Source organism: Megascapheus bottae, chromosome 23 (assembly GCF_031878675.1).
Source record: "Megascapheus bottae isolate mThoBot1 chromosome 23, mThoBot2.hap1, whole genome shotgun sequence".
NCBI classification, from domain to species: domain Eukaryota; kingdom Metazoa; phylum Chordata; class Mammalia; order Rodentia; family Geomyidae; genus Megascapheus; species Megascapheus bottae.
The window spans coordinates 20,162,791-20,183,295 of NC_143531.1; the positions used below are offsets into that span (position 1 = coordinate 20,162,791).

The 20,505-nt window shown below is 42.4% G+C and overlaps 1 protein-coding gene across 2 annotated transcripts in view; it reads left to right on the forward strand.

The window, feature by feature from the left end:
* Positions 1–20,505, forward strand: part of Fam13a (family with sequence similarity 13 member A) — a 75,710-nt gene that overhangs the window by 43,187 nt on the left and 12,018 nt on the right. For both annotated transcript variants that reach the window (XM_090356808.1, XM_090356807.1), the window contains 6 exons: positions 5,793–5,898; positions 14,246–14,459; positions 14,861–14,999; positions 16,535–16,616; positions 17,435–17,655; positions 18,208–18,291. In XM_090356808.1, coding sequence (XP_090212934.1) covers positions 5,793–5,898; positions 14,246–14,459; positions 14,861–14,999; positions 16,535–16,616; positions 17,435–17,655; positions 18,208–18,291 — 846 coding nt within the window. The remainder of the gene's footprint in view (positions 1–5,792; positions 5,899–14,245; positions 14,460–14,860; positions 15,000–16,534; positions 16,617–17,434; positions 17,656–18,207; positions 18,292–20,505) is intronic.

Genomic DNA, 20,505 nt, shown 5'->3' on the forward strand with positions numbered 1-20,505 from the left:
TAAACAAGAAAAAAATGATAGACTGTAGTGACCTTTCAAGAATTGGTTTTAACTAACACGTATTTTGTTTTGAGTTTCCTACACCATTAAGTTAAGACGGCACTGTGACAGATAGAATAATTTCTCCAATTTCATTTTTTAATTGGAAGAAATTTTATCCTCACTGACATCATCCTTAAAGTTTTGTTTTGTTTTGTTAAGTCTCAGATTCATAAAATGACACAAATGGCAGCCATGGGGAATGCTGGGTATCTGCTTTCTCCCTGGGAGTCTTCCTCTGCCTTCACATGGCAGAAAGGCAGAAGATGGAGGCTGCAGTGAAGGTTCCAGTAAGGTAGAACTAGAAGGCCACCAAGCCCGGCACAACACTGACTTTATTTTTTAAACAGTCTATCTATAGACTCAAATGTATTTTGTCTGAGGACACACAAAGAAATTGAGTATGATCTTATCTTGTGACTATTAGCTAAACAGTCAAAACTAATCTCATCCCGGACAGCCTGAGGAGACGTCCACCAGTCACCCATTCCGCTTTATTGTATGGCTCAGATTAAAATGTGCTTAGGGTTGAATCACAACAAATACAAACAAGTGAAGAGTCACTTCACAACAGCACAAAGGAGATAACATAAGGAGTTACCCCAGGACATGTTTCCTAGTCCAGGCATTCCTACACCACTTAGGCCCTCAGATTTTTGTTGTTGCTATTATTGTTTGGTTCTTGTTTCCTTTTAGAGGTACTGGGGATTAAACTCAAGGCCTTGCACCTGAACTTTGCCTCTTTTTTTGTCTTTTAGTTAGTTGGGGGTTAGGGTCTTGTGTTTATGCCCAGATGCTCTAGACTGGTATCCTCCTTTTGTTGTTGTTAATGTTGGTTGTGGGGCTTGAACTCAGGGCCTGGGCACTGTTCCTGAGCTTTTTCTCTCAAAGCTCATGCTCTACCACTTTGAACCACAGCCCTCCTTCCGGTTTCCAGTTTTCTGGTGGTTAGGTGGAGATAAGAGTCTCACCAACTTTCCTGCCTAGGCTGGCTTTGGACCACAGTCTTCAGATCTCAGCCCTCTGAGTAGCTAGGATTACAGGTGTGAGCTACCAGTGCCCGACCGGCAAGCGTCCTCTTGTTTATATTTCCCAGATGGCTGGGATGACAAGCATTCACCACCATTTACCGCTCTGCATGGCTTGTTTTTTGAAACAGGTTCCTGCTAATTTTTTGCCCAAGCTGACTCTGAATGACAATCTTCTTGATGTAGGATGACAGGCGTAAGCCACATCAAATGTCTGTGCTTTCACTGGTAGACTCTCAACAACTGCATGTATCCAAAAAATCAGTCAGCCCTATAACCAACAATATATTCATTCTCCCTCCCTCCCTCCCTCCCTCCCTCCCTCCCTCCCTCCCTCCCTCCCTCCCTCCCTCCCTCTCTCTCTCTCTCTCTCTCTCTCTCTCTCTCTCTCTCTCTCTCTCTCTCTCTCTCTGTACATAACCTAAGCTAGTTTTGAATTTGCAGTCCTCTTGCTGGTCCCTCAAGCTGGGATTACAGGTATGTGCTACCACACATGACATACTGTCTGCATTCTAGGAGATACCACTGGAAATACATCTTCACAGTTCTGCTTCCAACAAGATTTTTGCCTCCTGCTCCAATTTAATTCCTTCTGACAAGTAATTTTCTATTGTGAAAATGCTTTATACCTCATATTAAAACAAAAGTTCTCCAACAGCAGCCCTTTCAATGAATCTCTTTGTCAAAGATGCAAAGCAAATACAACTACATGGGCAGATACCACATTATGAGAGAGATCATTTTTATGTCCAAATTATAAGGTCAATGAAGTGTTAAATTCTTTGAGGATATTTTTAATTCTTTATGCTTCCTAAGCCCACTGGTTAGAAGCTCAGAAGCATACCTTTGATAACAACAAACATGACATTCATGGTAAGGAAAAAGACCATTTCCCCTTTCTTATTCTGCTTCAAAAAGAAGGAAAGAGAAAGAAGGGGGGGGCAGCACCTTCCAATCAAGACTGAGAATTAAATTAGCTATGACAAGACTCAACTGCAAGCTTTTATTTGCTCTGAAATTTCTGAAATAGCTCCATCAATAATCATCAAAACTCCAGAGGCTTTGTAGTTCACATGGATTGGGGAAATGGGTTCTGTCCATTTTCCTTTATTATCAGGCTAGACAGTAAATGTTTATGGCTCCACAAAAGTTCTTCAGATAACAGTGACTTTTCTCTGTACAAACTGTATTTTCTGGAATAGTCTTGTTCTTGTCTCTCTGGCTCCGAACAGCATCCAGGCCACTTATCCATATGTCCTGTTCAGGAAGTGAGGAAAAGGAATGGAACAAAAATTCACCAACTCCTTGAATCCAGGGAAGGGTCTAGAGGAACAAAGTCTGGTGGTAGGCCAGCTGAACAGGGACTAGTCTAGGCAGAGAATCCAGGATCTATGACCGGTTTCTTGGCCTGAAGGTAGAATGTGGCTTGAGGCTCCAGTAGATGAGCTGTCTGCGTTAGGCTAATGACCCGTATTCTTCTTACAACTCACACCATGCTGTTACCATACGTTCAGTGTCTACATTCCACCATACGCTCAATGTCTAAATTCTACTCTAACCCCATATCTTATTTCATCCTGAATTCTGGCACCTCAGCGTTCATGTACTCATCAAATAAAAAAGGGAACAGGAAAGTAAGGAAAAGTAGAAATAGAAATTGCATTTCTTTTGCTATTTCTAAAGGCTATATGTTTTGTTTTGTTTCCATTTGAGCCTCGCAAAGTCTTGTTTCTGTATTCAGAACAAGACTAGACGTCTTGAAACTTGGAAAACTGGAATTCAGATTCATCTCCACCTTCCAAATCCCTCATTTTCTACACCGTTATGATGGTCCCTTTAAACACCAAAAAGTGTGTTTGCATAGGGGTGCCATTCTTTTTTAAAGTTTATTACTATTATTATTACCAGTCTTGGGGCTTGAACTCAGGGTGTGAGTACTATCATTGAGCTTTCGCAAGACTAGCACTCTACCACTTGAGTCACAGGACCACTTACAGCTTTTTCTGTGTATATGGTACCGCGGAATTGAACCCCAGGCTTTGTGCATGCTAGACAAGCAGCGCCATCCTCCCTTACCATCTTCAGAGCACAGCCACCCTACATCTCTTCTCTCTCCCTCTCTAGCCAGGACAGGTGTCAGTGCCCCAGGCCTGTCCTCACACCTGTCTCTCCTCTTCCTATCCACAAGCCCTTCCCACCCATGCCAGCCTGCCCCAAAGTCCAGATTGCTCCTGCTGATGAATGTAAGCTCTATTTATTGCAAATTCCTTTGTATGGCTGTTTGTGGATGTGTTTCATGACACGTCTAAAGCTTTGTGGATGGGTTTTCATGATATGTCTAAAGCTTTGTGGTGCTATAGCTCTTCTACCTTTAATTCGAGCCAGTGTCTCTGATCTTGCACTCCTCTTGCTGGAAGTTTTGAAGCTTGGCAGTGGTTTGCCAGTGGTTTGCCTGTTCATCTTCATTTGGTGTCACCTCACAGCAGAGAGACCCATGGCTTCCGTTTGTGTCTCCTGTGCTCAAGGCACCAGGCCAGAGGCCTAGTGCTTTGCCTTCTGTCTGTACAGTAGCCTTTCTAAGATTGCTATCATTAAATGACATTTGAGAGATGAGGAGATAGACGTTCAGTGAAGAGAAATAGCTCAGGCAATCTTCAAACTCAGGTCTGCCTGTCAGCAACCCCCATATCTCCAGGTCCCTTCCCAGGGCAGTGCAGTTTCAGTGGCCTGGTATTCATGCAACTCATGCAGACAATACCCGAGTTTAAAAATAAAATTGCACTGCTCTATTCTTTTGATGTCTCGGAATGTAATGAACTCTATAAATCTATGTTGAGAAATATTTATTTACCCTCTCTCCTTCTTCCTTTCTAGCTCCCCTCTCCACTTCCTTTCTCTTCCTCCTGCTCCTCTTCCTCATTTTCTTTTCTTTTTCTTCCTTTTCTCTGTCTCTGTTTCTGACCTTGTCTGTTTTTCATACACACATGATTGGTGACTGCCTGACCCTGTAACTTTTTAAAAGTCAAACATCAGATTTGGGCATTTGGCCCATGTCCACTTTAGATTCAGTTCAAGGGGCAAGTACTTTTTTATGACATAAATGCATTGTATGTGTTGTTGATTTTTTTTATATACCCCATTTTCAAAGATTTTCTTGGCAGTTTCATACCCCATCATGGCCTGACTGATGTTTCATTCTGGTCCCCAGTGTGAAAGACAGACAGGAAGGAAGGAAGGAAGGAAGGAAGGAAGGAAGGAAGGAAGGAAGGAAGGAAGGAAGGAAGGAAGGAAGGAAGAGAGGCAGGGAGGGAGGGGAAGAAACCAGTTCTGTAGCATCATTTCAGGGAAATATAATAGTAAAAGCGCAGTCTAATTCCCTAGTGATTTCAAAGTGGGTTGGATAGCTATTCAAAGTAGCTGGAAGTCTTAAATAGCGCTTTATTTTAAGCATCAGAACATTGCTTCTGCATTTACAAATTCACTTATAACTTCCAGATGTTCTTTGTTTCTTTTATAATTAATGAGAGTACATTTGCTAAAAATAAATTACTATTTGCTCCCAAAGAAAATCTCACATGCAGATCTGTGCCACTTGAGAAATACATTTGTGAATAAACACTTTTTTGTAAATGTATTTGTTTGTGATTTTAAGAGAGCAGGAAGAGTGTAGTTTACAAGAATGGGGTAGTACAAAGACAATTTCCATGCCAAAGACGGAATATCAGTGCTTTTTCCACACACATTCACACGCACGCACACGTGCACACACACACATGTACACAACTACACTATTCACCCGTAGAGAGGGCTTTCCTTTTGTCACATGTAGGTGCCACCAGTGAGCAAAAACAAATGTAGCTGAGCATTTAGTATTCAGAGTACATGAAGAGTAGAGAAAAAAAAAATAAAAAGTGACAGTTGCATATTTGTAGGATATAAATTATGTATCCCTAACTTGCCAGCTCCTGAATTTTTACTCAAGAAATGAAAATCCCTCTCATGTTCCCGGTGTAATTCTGGCTCATTCCCAGAATGTATATTCTTTACTTCTGGCCTAGATGAGATGCCAGCACTCCACCTCGCCTCCTCCCCACACGCCCCACACACACCCCACACACACCCCATGCTGTTTGAATTTGCGTAACACTGGCTCCACACCCGCCCCCTCCCTCCCCAGCTCCTCCATAAATAAAGAGCCACAGGAAATCTGGGACCGTCCAGGTAGACCCGGCTCCGGGAGGGAGGAAGCCTGCGGTGGCCTCTGCCCCTGCCCTTGAAGGACGGATTCCCCAGGGGCGCTGCAGGGGACGACGCCGCCTGGCCCGGGCCACCGCGGCGGGCGGGGGTGGGGTGGGGGCGGGGGTGTTGTTGTTTACAATCTGGGGAGCAGTGCTCCTTTAAGGGAACACAAACTCCTCTCCCTCCTCTCCGGGCCCCAGCCTGGAACCAGAGACCGACAGCTGCCTGCCCGGGAACAGCCCAGGAAGCCTCCCTCCCCCTCCCCTCCCTCCCCTCCCCCTCCCCCCAAGTTAAAGGCGCGCCGATGGACCGTGGCTTTCCGCAGGAGGGTGGGCAGCTCGTCCGTGTCCCCGCTGTCCCCCGAGGGCCGCGGCCGGGGAGGCTTCCTCCCGGAGGCGTGGAGTCGTCCTGCCGCGGTGGCCGTGGCGGGGGTGGCGGCGGCGGCGACCCCCTGGCCGTGTGGGGACCTGGTGTCTCTCCCCGCAGAGCCGCAGCATGAAGATCCCGGAGCATCCCGGAGTCCCCGAGGCCGACGACCTGCAGGACGGCTTCGTCCCCGAGGCGCCCCGGCGGGACCCGCGGGGCCCGGAAGGTAGGGGGGGCCGGGGGGGCGGGGAGGTGGGGGTGGGGGGGTGGGGAGGGCGTGGGGAGGGGGGCGGCCCCGCCGCCCCGCCCAGGCTGACCGCCTTCCACAGGGACCCCCAGAACCCCTCACCTGGAGCTGTCACCTCACAGGCCGCCAGGGGACAGGGGTGGGAGAAGGAAGAGGGAAACGGGTCTGTCCTGTGTTACCTTGCAGCTTCTTGTTTTTTAAAAAATCAATTTATTAATTAATTTATTTTTTGAACTCATCTGGAGCCCAGTCCCTGGCAGAGGCTTTTCTCTTTGCCCCTGTGCAAGCCACCCCCCCCAACATCATCCCATCTTCTGGGTTTTATTGATTGATATATTTATTATTTTTTTTTTTTTCCAGAAAGAGGTTTTGGTCTGCTTTGTCTGTGGGTTTCTTTCTATGGAACCCTTTTTGTGTAAAGCTCAAGGTAACAAACTTGAGGGGTTTTGCTTATCAAAGAAAATATTGACTATGAAGGCTTTCTGCTAAATTCCTGGTACTTGGGCTTGGGGTTGGCTCTCCTGGAGACTTTGTGGTTCTCAGTAGGCTTTGAGGAGGATAAGGCAGGGAGCCTTGGCCCCAGGGTCTGGGGAAATATGGCTTTGGTTTGATCAGTCCTTACTCTTTCATTATCTCTGTGCTGGACCCAAGACTCTGAACCTGTAACCGTGGGTAAAATAAATGCCAGTGGGTGCCAACCATGAAATGATTGAACTTCTGAATTCAGTATATAATCGCTTCACTTAGCACAATGACTTAGCAGAGAACCATAACTGAACATTTCAGTTGTTTTCACTGCCTTCAGTCCCTACTTTCTCCACCCTTTTAAAAAGGTTAACCAAGTTGTACTGTTCAAACTAACTTACATGACTGATTGAGAGGTTGTCCTTAAAATGAAGAAGAGTACCAACCCTGTTATACCCTTGGGGGTGCAGATCCTGAGTGAAAACAGACCAGTTTTATTCTAGCTCTTTCTGGTCTAAGGAACCTGTTCTGATTCTTTTCATGTAATTACACAGTAGTGCTAAGATTTTTATCAGATTATTTCAGCTCACAATACATTTATTGAAGTAGGGGAAAGACATGTTTGTTTTGCTTTGTTTTGTTTTTATATAATTTTTATTATCTTTAAAAAAGTGTAAAGGGGGTTTCAAGTCAACATATCTTGCTTTAAAAAATAAGTAATATATTAATGGGAATAGCTTGGCTCTTGATCTATTCCTGGGAATGTCTTGGTTCTTTTTCCATCTTTGCATACCTCAAAATAATCATGTGTGTTTTTAAACCGTATCTTAAAAGCAGCCTACTTTTTAAGGCCCCCCCCCAAAAAAGTTTCATGTAATCACTACTGCCTAAATAAAAATTAAAAAAAAAACAGTAATCAAAATGAATGCTGTATTTGAGCTTTAGTCTGCAGTGAAGCTCATGGACAAAAATTAAGATTTGGAGTTTAATTAAGAGCATTCTCTTCTTGCTCCCCCTCCTGGCATGGACTGTTTGATAACTCTATGTCACTTAATTCTAAATCTACAGTGTCTCCCAGCACTAAAAAAAGCAAACAGAAAGCTGAAAATTCTCTCCAGCATGGCTTAAAGCCAATTTATAGTTTTCTAAACACTGTTTTATTACTTTTCCTCCAAGATAAACAATAAGGTAAACAAGCTAGTGTGTTATTTTGGAAATCTACGTAGAATGTTTTTAGAAGCATTATTAGCGAAAAAAATGCTAGACTTTGGGAATGTGAATTTTGCTATCCATGCAATTTATGAAATGGCTTTCTACGGCTTTTTTCTTTTGTTGCTACTTCACTGAATATGTTGTTAAACTTGTATTTCTTAAATGTCTACATGGACTTCTTTCAAGCCTGTCTTAACCATTTGGTTACTGCTCTCAGAGCCTTTTTAAAAATTATTAATATATATTTATTTTAACTTTCCAAGTGGCTGTATAGGAGTAATATAGCTGTAGGTATGGTCTACAAAAAGGAATTTCTGTCTACAGTTAAATAAAGTGAAAGCACTATTTAGTTGCTAAAATATTGCCCTGCAGCTTTGTAACAAACAAAATGGTGGCTTTCCAGTAAGAAATAAACTTTGTACTCATTTAGGCTGTGAATGTAAAACAACAAAACATACAAATGGAGGTAATAGTTACCAAAACCTTACAAACCAATGTCCAACTGGACAGCTCCGTCACCAAGCTGGAAGCCCCTGTGTGAGGAAGCTCTTTGTGGGTTGGCCTACCTGTTCTCTATCTCCATGTCATGGCTTAGACACTCACTGATGTAGAATCACAGTCTATCAACTGAGGTAGAATGTGATGAGCAGCCTGGGGGAGAGAGCCCAAAGGACAGAAATCATGTTGTCTGGCCTTTGGGGTCAATGTCAAGAAAACGTGTGTGTATGTGTGTGTGTGTGTGTGTTCGTGCACACACACATACACCTAATATGTGATATACATTTAATATATAAAACATACTAAATGTATGTTATATAATAGTTCATATAGCTGTATTTTAGAGTACAGTATGTCATTTGTCTACATGACATTATCATCGTTGTTTTTCTTAGGATTTCCACTTAGCAAAGTTAAGTGACTACACAAATCAAATGTACAGCTCTGTGATGAAAAGTTCTGTATCTTTGTAGAATGAGAATGTCCTCAGAAGCCAATTGGTATTGATTTGGGGCGGTATTGTTTCTGAAAGTACTGCAGTTTATAAATACTCATCTCTTCTTCCCGGTTTATCCTTGTGAAATTAAGTTTTAAATGGTGCTTGTTATTCATTCATGTATTTATTTATCTAAGATGAGGTCTTGCCTTGTAGCCCAATTTGACCTCAAACTTTTAATCTTCCTGCTTTAGTCTTCCAAGTACTGGGATTATAAATATATATCATGCCCAGCTAAAAGTCATAAAAATACTTAACATCTCAGTCATCATTTACTGTATCTAGATGTTTACTTTGGAAAATAAATTCTTCTAATGAACCATGAAGAACCATGGAAGGTCTTTCAGTGGAACTCTCCTATCATGTATGAGCCTCATGTAGCTACCATAGGGATTTGAAGTCAAAGAGTCTCTTGACTTCTAGCTAAAACTCCTGAGTAACGTGGCATTCAGGCAGCTGATAGATCAGAGCCAGACTCCCAGGTTCCAGTGCTGGCCTTCCCACCTCACCAGCTTTCCACACCTTTAAAGAAGTATAACGAGAACAGGTAGCTAGTGGTGTACTATCCGTACTAGTAAGGGATAGCTGCAAGAATTCAGTGTTTAAATGGGTCAAATGTTGCTTACAGTGTGGATGCCTGGTAAGCACTTCCACAGATACCGCCATCAGCTTCTCTTGAAACTTGACCTCCATTCTATGGACTGACCATGGATGGCTCTGAACACAGAAGACTCAGTAATGGACCAGCTCACTGTGGCTTTCTTAGGAAATAACCCCCCCCACACACACACACATTTAACCTGGCTCTGATGGTGTGGTAGACTAAGGGCTGAGATATGCTGCACTTGAAAAGACTTCAACTGGGCCTTGGTCAGGGCCATCTTCATAGCTTTGTCTTAGATATACAAGGGCTAGAAGGCAGGAAAGGTAGTGAATTAGTAACTAAGTAAGCATCTACTTCTAAATGTGCACATCCACGGATCAAAGTCAGCTCTGGTAGGGATGTTCTCATTGGTTGAAGTCCTTGGCCCTTTCTGCTTACACACACTTGTCAGTGATTTAAGTCAAGCAATCCAAGATCTGCTACTAAATTTGCGGATTGGGCAAAGCCAACAGATGAAGTAAGGATTATATTTAGGTCTGATAAAGCTGGCTAGTAAGGTTCATTCTAAATCTGGTAACTTTCCAAGATTATTTGAACAACTTAAATAGCACTACCATTGTTCTAAGGTCCAACTTTGGAATACGAAAAGGTATATATACATATATATATATATATATATATAATAAAACTAATAGAAGTATCCTCTAAGAACTGGGATGTAGTTCAATGGCAAAACCCTTGTCTAGCAAGTGCAATGTCCTGGGTTCAATTCTTCAGTCCCAAAAAAGAAAAGACCAAAAAAAGATTCTTTAAGAAAGGAGCCAGGTCCCAACAGAGTCTATGGGAAGGAAGACGGGCAAGACATTTTGCCAGGCTGTCATGGGTGTAAATAACAGAGCCGGAAGTGAAACATTCAAAACATCAGCTCCCTTGATTGCATACAGAGTTCTTAGAAATGTCAGCTCAATCACAAGTTTACTTTCCTATGGTAAATGGATCCAGCATTTGCTGTAAGCACAGTGGCAGTGTCTGGGTGACCACACTGCCATTACTCAGATATGTGGTCCCTCACCCTGCAGTGTGTTTCCTTTGTTTCCATGGGTACTAAAGTGTCTGAATCATACCTCCCCCAGGACCTATTTTTTATTACTTAGATAGCAGAAATATAGCTTTTATCTGTGTTATTTCTGACCTGCTGTGATGTCAGCTGACCTGCCTAGATGGATTAATTTTTAATGAAGAAATATGTCACAATTATATTTCAAGTTCATTGTGACAAGGCATGCAACTACCAAGGAATTCTAGTCTAGAGATAACTAAAAGCAAAATCACAGAACCAAGGAATTCTGGTCTAGATATGGAAATGCACTTTAATGGTATTTTGGCAGGATAATCCATTTGATGCATCAGATATTTTCTGTTTTCTCTTTAAACAATTTTCTTATAATATCTTTCTTTGTTTTATTGCCCTAGAGTTACTGATTAAAATATAAAGAATTACTGATTAAAATGTCAAACAATTGGACATTGTTTACTACATCGCCGTATGCAAATCCTACCCATGTTTTAAGTGAGAATCAGCTATTCAGACATATGCTAGCCATGTATTCTTAGATCATTTCAAACTACAATGTAGAGACAGTGGTTCTTTCATTATATTGAATGATTTTCTGGCTCTTTGTAACTTGTTTGAAAAGGATTTTTAAATTACAAGAGAATGACAGGAAAAGAGGGAAAAAGGAGAAAGACATCATGTAAGCATTTCATATTACAGAAGCAGGAAATATCTCCTTCGTGCTCTGCCTGATGACTAATAGTAAAATCTTTCTTATTTTTGTACAAGCTGTAATTTATAGTAGTTTTACCTACCATGTTTTAAAATGAAGATGAAAATGATTTCTTGCTGGATGCCGAGCTGGTGGCCTATGCCTCTGATCCCAGTTATTTGGGAAGCAGAGAACTGAGATCTGACAAATCTATGAGACTCTTTTCAACAACAAAAAGCCAGGAGTGGAGCTGTGGCTCAAGTGGTAGAGTACCACCAGCCTTGAGCTTTAAAGTCAGGCAAGAATACAAGACCCAAGTTTAAGCACCAGTATTGGCACAAAAAGAAAAAAAGAGGAGGAGGAGAGGGAGGAGGAAGAGGAGGAAGAGGAGGAAAAGAAAATTGTCTCTTTTACCCAACTCCATAATTTAATTAGGAAAATGTCACCTCTGGGGCTGAGATTTTTGCACCTAAGCATTTCCTGCATGCGTCTTGTTGTCCACCCTGGGAAAAGGACATATTTGTTATTTGTATCATTGAGATGATTGGTACAGAAGGAAGCTACAGAATAAGGCTGGGTTCACAAACAAGAAAATGAATAGATGACCCCATTAGCCACCACTGTCCAATCATAGCTGAGTTCTATGACTGGTATTTTATAATAAACTAAAAAGTCACAGTTGCCTGGAGAGAGCCTTCTCTTTGTCACATGCTTGAAAATGGTAAGATTTGAGATAACATTTTAAAGGAGATATTCTGCTAGAGTCAGACAAACCAGAGGGCTCAGGATCTAAGGTAATACCTTTTCAGATTATTTCTTTTCTAGTAAGTATAAATGTCAAACTAACCAACACACCCTTATGCCAAAATCAACATGAGACTTGGTTTTGCCAAAGCCCTCTGTCCCCATAAAAAAAAAAAAAAACCTCTTGCCCTTCCCCCCAGTTGTTTTGCCGTAAGGTTATTATGGGCTGCATGGCTCTTCCACTGGTCTGAACCCTTCCTCAGTCCTCCTCTCCTGTCTGGGTTGAGTTTTTGTCCTTACAGAAAACAACTATCATCTTAAGAAATGGAAGGTGAAATCTGATCAGCTCAGCAGTTCATTTTCAGCAACTGTATTTTTACCTTTGTTCAGGGATTACTTTGCTCTCACCCTCTTCTAACCTCCCAGTCCATTTCTCCCCCTTTTTATGTTGGCAGAGCCTAGCTGTTTAGATCTAAGCCCTGCCACTTAGCAGAAGACAAATGGTGTTTGATACAAGTGTTGAGATGTCACATGACTTTCCTAATGTCTTCTCCACAACTTCCTGAACCTCAGCACACACAAATCATGTCTGGAACATACCTCCAGGTTTCAAAATATTGAAAAGTTATCTGTGCTCCCAGATGATTTAGGTTCTTTTATATTTTGAACCTCCTCCCTCCCTCCACATGAAGCTTTTTTTTTTTTTTTTTTTTTTTTTTGCCAGTCCTGGGCTTGAGCTCAGGGCCTGAGCACTGTCCTTGGACTTTCTCAAGGCTAGAGCTCTACCACTTGAGCCTCAGCACCACTTCCGGCTTTTTGCTATGTATATGGTACCAAGGAATCGAACCCGGGTCTTCGTGCATGCTAGGCAAGCACTCTACCACTAGGCCAAACTCCTGGCCCTATTTTTTTTTTTTAGTGTGCCTCTCTTCCCTATTTTGCTGTGGATTCTTCACAGTTTTCACAAAAGACCCAGCACTTTCTACATGGAAGCAGTGATCCGGAAGTCAAGGGACTGTTAGACCCAGTGCTTTATATCCATTAGGTTTAGATGACATTGCATGGGTGGAGCCCATGGTTCTTAGACCTGGCTGCACTGAGTCACCTGGAGAGGCTGTGTGTGTGTGTGTGTGTGTGTGTGTGTGTGTGTGTGTGTCTGTCTGTCTGTCTGTCTGTCTGTGTCTGTCAGTCAGTCAGTCATAGCCAGACCTTCAGCTAAATATCCTACTCTTCTGAGTGGAGTCGATCTGAGTGTCGATATTTCCTGATGTTCCATGGTGAGACAATAATGAAAAATCCTGAGGGTAGATGATGAATGAGGCTATCCCTAGCTCTAGATTTAAAAAAAAAGAGCCAGATATTTGGTCTTTCTAGATAGAAATTCTACATAATAATAAAAAACTTATTTAAGATAAGTTTGTACATTTTATAGTTTCATGGCTAAAGGAGCACTGATAGTCTCATGATTCAGACTATAGAAATCCCAAAACTTAAGGACAGTGGTCAAATTTCAGCCTTATATAATTCTCTAACCCATAAGTTCATTTAAAGCTTAACTGTTTTTTAATGCAGAGTATTATCAACAGATTACTGTGCATCCTTGAGACTTACCTTTAAAATCTTTTCAGTGAATTTTTTAATAAGGAGGAGGACCTTTGAAATAAATATCGAGACGGGCCTGACAATAAATAGAATGACTCTTACCCCGCTCCCTCTCAACATGACAGATCAACATTTTGTGGGTGTATGATCATTTCTCCTACAGACTGTCAAAAATTCACCCTCTGGAAAATTTTCTTTTTCTCCTCCTCTTTTGACTCACTCACTGTAGTTCTAAGGCACTTCTGCAATTCCAAGTGCAAAACAACAAATCAGAAATGGGGCTAATCTCATTCACTAAGCAAAAGCACAGGAAACAGCTTAGTGGAGTATTGAAGCGGAAGTTGCAAACCCTCAACTAGGCTCTCACAAAGCGAATGTGATGGCTAAGTCTTTTTAACGGCCAGCCATGGTACCAAATGCCTCTGTCTTCTTTTCATCACTGACCTACCTTTTTCCAACCTATTCCTCACAGCAGTCATAGCAAATTCTTCTTTGAGGGAAAATAAGAATAGAGATAAAATACAGAGAACGCGTGGCACAGTGATCATTTTAATCTGTACCTAGTATCTAAAGTGAAGAGCCACTTAGCATACGACTACTTAAAGCATTTGGGAGCAATACTTTCAAGAACAGTTTGGCACTGATTGAGATGTTATACTTATAAATTGATTGGCTGAATTAAAACCCCTTTGTATAACTACTTAAAGATTATGATAATAAAGCCAGACACCAATGCCTCATGGCTGTAATCCTAGCTACTCAGGAGGCTGAGATCTAAGGATCATGAAGCCAGATGGGACAGGAAAGCTTGTGAGACTCTTTATCTCCAATTATTGACCAGAGCCTGAAGAGGAGTAGCGTGCCAGCCCCAGTACCTATACACAAACACAAAAATGATAACAATAACAACACTAATGTCTTCTTGCTGTTCCTTTCCAGAGCCCGTCCCCACCTTTTCCTCATGGCAGCGGGAGACTGTGGACTCTGACGAAGCCCGCCTCTCCCCACAGGCTGGACGCCTGATTCACCAGCTTCTAGATGAAGACAATGACCCGATGCTTTCCCCTCGCTTCTACGCCTATGGGCAGAGCAGGCAATACCTGGATGACACGGAAGTGCCTCCCTCTCCCCCCAACTCCCATTCCTTCATGAGGTGTGTTGACATGGGCTGCTAGTAAGCAAATGCATCATGCTCACAAACTTAGGGACTGTGTAAAAAAGAAATCAATTGGGAGTCTATACAGGAGCTCAGCTGACAGTCACCGTTCTAGTAGGTACACAGTCTCTTTGTGGTTTTCCAGTTGAACCACTCCCAACTGCAGCAGAGAGTTCAGGTCCCCATTGGCATTGCTTTCCTAAGCTCCTCAGATCTTTTACGTGTGCAGTGAACACTTGGTGTGTCTGTGCTGATTGTAAATGTGAGCACAGAAAGGCCAGAAGCATCTTCACAGAGTGAAGCAGTTCACATAGAAGCCATGTTGATCCACTTGCCTAAGTTCTGCCAACATCCGGGGTTGTTTACGGGGATGCTAACTCAAGTCATACCCCTCGCAGGCGGAGAAGTTCCTCTCTGGGATCCTACGATGATGACCAGGAAGACCTGACACCCGCCCAGCTCACCCGGAGGATTCAGAGCCTAAAAAAGAAGATCCGAAAGTTTGAAGACAGATTTGAAGAAGAAAGGAAGTATAGAGTAAGTGTCCTTCCCTTGAACCCTCTCCTCCTCCTGGCCCCTGACATGCCAGCACATCAGTGACGCAGAAGTGGTCAGAGTTAAGGGACACATCCAGAGACTCTCCAAACAAAAGACAGCTCAGACACCAGCGCCTCACACATATAATCCTAGCTACTCAGGAGGCTGAGATCTAAGGATCATGGTTCAAAGAAGCCAGCCCAGAAGGAAAGTCCATGAGACTCTCTGTTGTTGTTGTTGTTTAGAAAATATTTGATGTATATATTTCAATATGTTACACAATCTTAAAGTCTGAGACAAAGATTTCTCAACTATGCATTTTTTTCATATAATTTTTATTGTAATTAATAGAGAGGTTACATTATATTCACCAGATAGAAGGTACATTACTTCACAAACATTGATACCCTTTCTCATGTTTTGGTCCCCATTTCCCTCCCCCCACCCCCGCCCCTCATCTTGTTTTCCCCCCTTCCCTATCCTATTTCAAATAACCAGATAAACATATATATTCAACTATGCATTTTTATGTTACTTATATTTATTTGTTGAAACATATTATGAAGTGGAAGAAAGTTAATGTTTCTGTATTTTGTCATTAAAATACTTAAAATGAAATTAAACTTCAAAATATGACAAAAGTAATCATTTATCCTGAATTAAGTGGCAAAAATCTGGAAGTAAAGGTATGGCTCAAGTGGTAGAGCACCAGTTTGGAGTGGGAAAAGCTAAAAGATGGCACTTGGTCTCTAAGTTCAATGCCCCAGTACTGGCACCTACGTGTTGTAAGCTTTTCGGAGAGCAGGAATGGGACAAAGCAATGGATAAAATCTTTTGTTTGGCCCAGACTTAGTTCAAGATCATCTTCTAAACTTCCCTGCATGCTGAGCTCATTGTACTTTGGGCTCTATTCTAAATACTTTCCACTAGGCAGGCCAAAAGGCATGTTTTATGGTTTCAGTATTTTCTGTGGCATTGGCCAGACAGGTATTTTGTAGATTTCCCACCAAAAACGGGCAAGAGCTGGGTACTGGTGGTTCATGCCTATAATGCTCAGAAGACTGAGATGAGAAGGGTCGTGGTTTAAAGCCACTCGAGCAGTTAAGTCTGTGAGACTCTTATCTCTAATTAACCACCAATTAAAAAAAAAAAAAGCTGGCTACAGTGATAAAGCACAAGCCTTGAATCAAAAAGTCCAGGGATGGCACCCATGCCCTGAGTTCAAACCCCAAGACCAGCACCAAATAAACAAATAGAAAGACAGTTATGTTCTTCATAGACATCCATCCATTAAGAGAAACATCCAGTATTGTACCTCTGAAGAATCCTTTCAAATCATCCAATATAATCAGCTATAAATAAGAATGATCTTTAAAAAAAGTTTGCTCTGCTGAAGCATGATTAATTTCTTAGCCTGAATGGACTCAACTTTGACTTCCTAGTTAATAATAAAATAATAATAATAAGATAATCACCTGCTACTAGTTTTCCCTCCCTTCCTCTGGAAACATTGACTGTCCATCTCCCCTTCTTAGCCTTCCCACAGTGACAAAGCAGCCAACCCAGAGGTTCTGAAATGGACAAACGACCTTGCCAAATTCCGGAAACAACTTAAAGGTAAGCAATGACACTCTAGATCTGTGACACAGCTTCCATGAAATAAGCCAGGGGCTGGCACCATGGCTTCAAGTCTCACTGAGTGCCACTGGTGAGGTCTTGCAGGGTACTGATGTGCTTTCCAGCCCCCTGCCCCGGTCCATGCTTCCGGACCCTCCTCCCACAATTCCTCAGTGTCCGGTCACAGGATGGTTGAATCTGTTGTGATACAAATTCCACAACATTCATCCCTCCACTCATGAAAAGAATGGTGGCTCACGCCATCAGTTCTGAAACACCCATTCATTCTCAGGCTATGTCCCTAGAAGACATGTAGACTCAGAGATGAAGCTGTAAAATGTTGATCCATGTCCCTCATAAAGCTGTGTCATTTAGGAGAATCATACCAACAACTAAATAGAATACAAAGTGAAAAAATTTCACAATGATGTACTTAAGTCATCCGGGAAAAGTTGCCCAGTGGTTATACATGAGATCATTGCATACCTCCATGCATAAGGAAACAAGCCATGGGAAAGAATGTGCCCATTCTGAGAACGTCTTCCAAGCTGAGGTAGCTTCAGCATAGGTGTGAACTAGCTAACGTTTTTCTCAGGAATTAGGGTTTGGGAAACGATTCAGATCATCCAGGAAAGCATTTTTATTATTATTTGGGCTTTATATAATGACTCAAGGATTTCCACTGATATTATAATTAGATATTCTCTGAAGAAAAATAAAAAGATATGGCTAAGCAGTTATTGGCATCACGGAAAAGCCATGTGGGCTCATCAGACATCAGTTCTCATGTCTCTCTACCCCCAAATCATCTCCCCTAGATTCAAAACTAAAGATCTCTGAAGAGGACCTCGCCCCCAGGATGAGGCAACGAAGTAACACCCTCCCCAAGAGTTTCGGCTCCCAGCTGGAAAAAGAAGAAGAAAAGAAGCAGGAGCTGGTGGATAAAGCCCTCAAACCCAGCGTGGAAGCCACCCTGGACTGTATTCAGCGGAAGCTGCAGGAAAAGCGAGCAGAAAGCAGCCGCCCTGAGGACATTAAGGTGTGAGGATTCTGTCCCCAGAGATCCACTAGTCTTAGAAACACAAGGCATGGGTGCCACACAAATCCCCCAGGGCACAGGATGCTTTCTTAAACCCCCTATTCCTCTAGAGGTGTTTTCCTGGCTACAGATGGAAAGCAGACAGCTCTAGTGGATGTACTTGACAATGAAGCTTCCTGAACCTGACTGAGATGATAGGGCTATACACAAATCTGCTGCAGGACACTGTAAGTTCTAGTCAGCGCTTGAGTCATTAAGCTCTGCCTCTAGTGTCTGGCAGGCCTGCTTTTCTCAGTCTTTTCCTTGGCTGCCACAGGGGAGTTGCAAACATGTGTTTCTGACTGCTGCACTGGCCATGTACTGGCAAGAGGTCAGGAGGTACTCATTCCCAAGAGAGCTTTCAAAAGAGCCAGAGAGAGCTGTGCGAAAGAAGAAAACATCCTCAGATTTTTTTCGGTGTTCTCTTAGTGGGTTTGTTTAAATCAGTAAAGAAGTTGGAATGTTCACAAATGCTTTGCACTTCTTTCATGTCTTATTCCTCTGTTTATACAGGATATGACCAAAGACCAGATTGCTAATGAAAAAGTGGCTCTGCAGAAAGCGCTGTTGTATTACGAAAGCATCCATGGACGGCCGGTACGTGATGCCCTCAATTTTCTGATTGGGAAACAGATTTAGAAATGGATTTACAACACTCAGTATTCAGTAGATGGGACTCCCTAGTGTTTGCTTTCTGTGTACGTAGAATAAAGGAGGCTTACTTTATATTTACACTGTAGCTAAGCTTTTGGAAGGCTTTGACCATAAGAGAGCTGTTAGCTAGTAGACACTAAACTGAAATTAATTTGAAATTTTAACTAAAATTAAATTACTGGTAGGAGATTATAGGAGAAATTAAGGGTGGGGGGTATAGAATGTACAGAGTGAGAAGGCTGTCCCAGGTCTGTTCCAAAAGTTGTGGATGGTTCATGGCTTTCAGACTCTAAAATAGTAGCGTTGGCCTAGACTATGTACTAACTTAATCAGTCTCTCTGAATGGCAATTGCAAGCAGTGTATGTTTATGCAGGGGTTTCAGGTGCACTCAGAATTAAGTGTGAAGTGCCTACAATATGGCTCTCGTAGTCAGCATGTGAGGTGGATTGTTACTCTGGATGCATTTGCTCTACACTGCTGGGGAGGCAGGAACTAGCTAGGCTTCCACTATCTCCTAGCAAACCTTCTGAGCAGACATTTTTGCATTCTTCCTGTGGGTTACCCTTCAGAATGCTGTCAAGAACAAAGCAAACCCTTCAAAGCCATCAGATGGAAGTTCAAGTTCATAGGTTCACAGATCTGATTTCAATAGAACCAAAAAGTCTAGTATTTTTTTTTCCGGCCTCAATCATAACTAAGTGGGTATACACTTTTTAACCTAAAATGTATTATTTTATATAAAGAAGCTTCCAAAATAATTTACTAGAATTGGTGATAAGAATGTCACTTTCCTACCTGGCCTGGTTTCTAACTGTGATGTTCAGATCTCAGCCTCCTGAGTTACAGGTGTGAGCCACTGGTGCGCAGGTGAGCACAGGGTCTTAAGAATGCTCTGCCACTGAGCTGCGCCCCAGGCACTAGGATGGAGGTCTGTGAGGGCAGTGCATTCTGGGTATTGCCCTCCTCGTGTTACATCTAATTGTCATATCTAGTACAAGCTCTGTCACACAGAACAAATGCAGCAACCATCTGCAGACTGGATCCTCCACTGTACTTTGCTGCTGAATAAATCAGGGTTAAACGGTTTTCTTTTTCTTTTTCTTTTTTAAGAAAATGCTGGCACTGATGATGATTGATTGTGCTGGCCTGTCCTTGCAGTGGAAAAATACTAGCTGTCTGGGATAATGGTCATGTTTCAGCCAAATTTTGTTTCGGATTTTGGAAAGGCATTGAAGCAAAGAATAGATGCTCAAGCTCAAATGCATTATGAAATCGGATCCTTTGCTGCTGGAGTATCCAGGGTTTATAGAGGTAGAACTGAACTTTGTGAACACAGGCAAATGCGTTCACCACCAGAAGCTCAGGACCTAAGTATGGAGCTTGTAGACACCTTGGTTTTTGTTGTTTTGTTGTTTTTGTTTTTCCAACACTGGGGCATGAACTCAAGACCTGGGTGCTGTCATTTAACTTTTCCACTCAAGGCTGGCACTCTACCACTTGAGCCACAACGTGGGTAATTGGAGATAACAGTCTCTCAAATTTTCCTGTCCAGGCTAATTTCAAACCATGATCCTTAGACCTCAAGCTCCTCAGTAACCAAGTTGACAAGCATAAGTCACCCTTGACACCTTGTACTTTCTCCTTTTCTTTGCATGGATTCCACCTGTGACATGGATAGATTCTTTGGAGGACTTCCTGCCAGAAGCTTTGAGGAGCTCTCCACTACCTTGTGGATTGATTTGAGTTCAGTGATAGTTCACTGGCTTGTATGCTGTCATAGTAGTTGCTCTAAGTTGGGCAGCTTCTCTCTTTCTACCTGGACTGAGGCCATGTGCACACAATGAACCTTGGAGTTGCATGCCTAGAATGGGACCTGCTTCATGACTTTAGAGTTCTTGGAACCTCTAGGACTCTCGGGGGTTTTGTTTATGGAGTAGATGGCTGTCGGGGGTTGTCATGGAAATTAAGATATTACAGTTACACAGAGAGAGACACTTGCATGTATGCTTACTTGTAGGATGTCTGGTAGTGCAGAAGTGGGGCCAAGTTGCTTTAAGGGTTGCACAGTAAATGATAGTTTTGGCTTCTGTTGTAATTATATGCTTTATTCTCTGCAGCCTCGTTCTGATTAAATGACTATATCAGGACCAGAAATG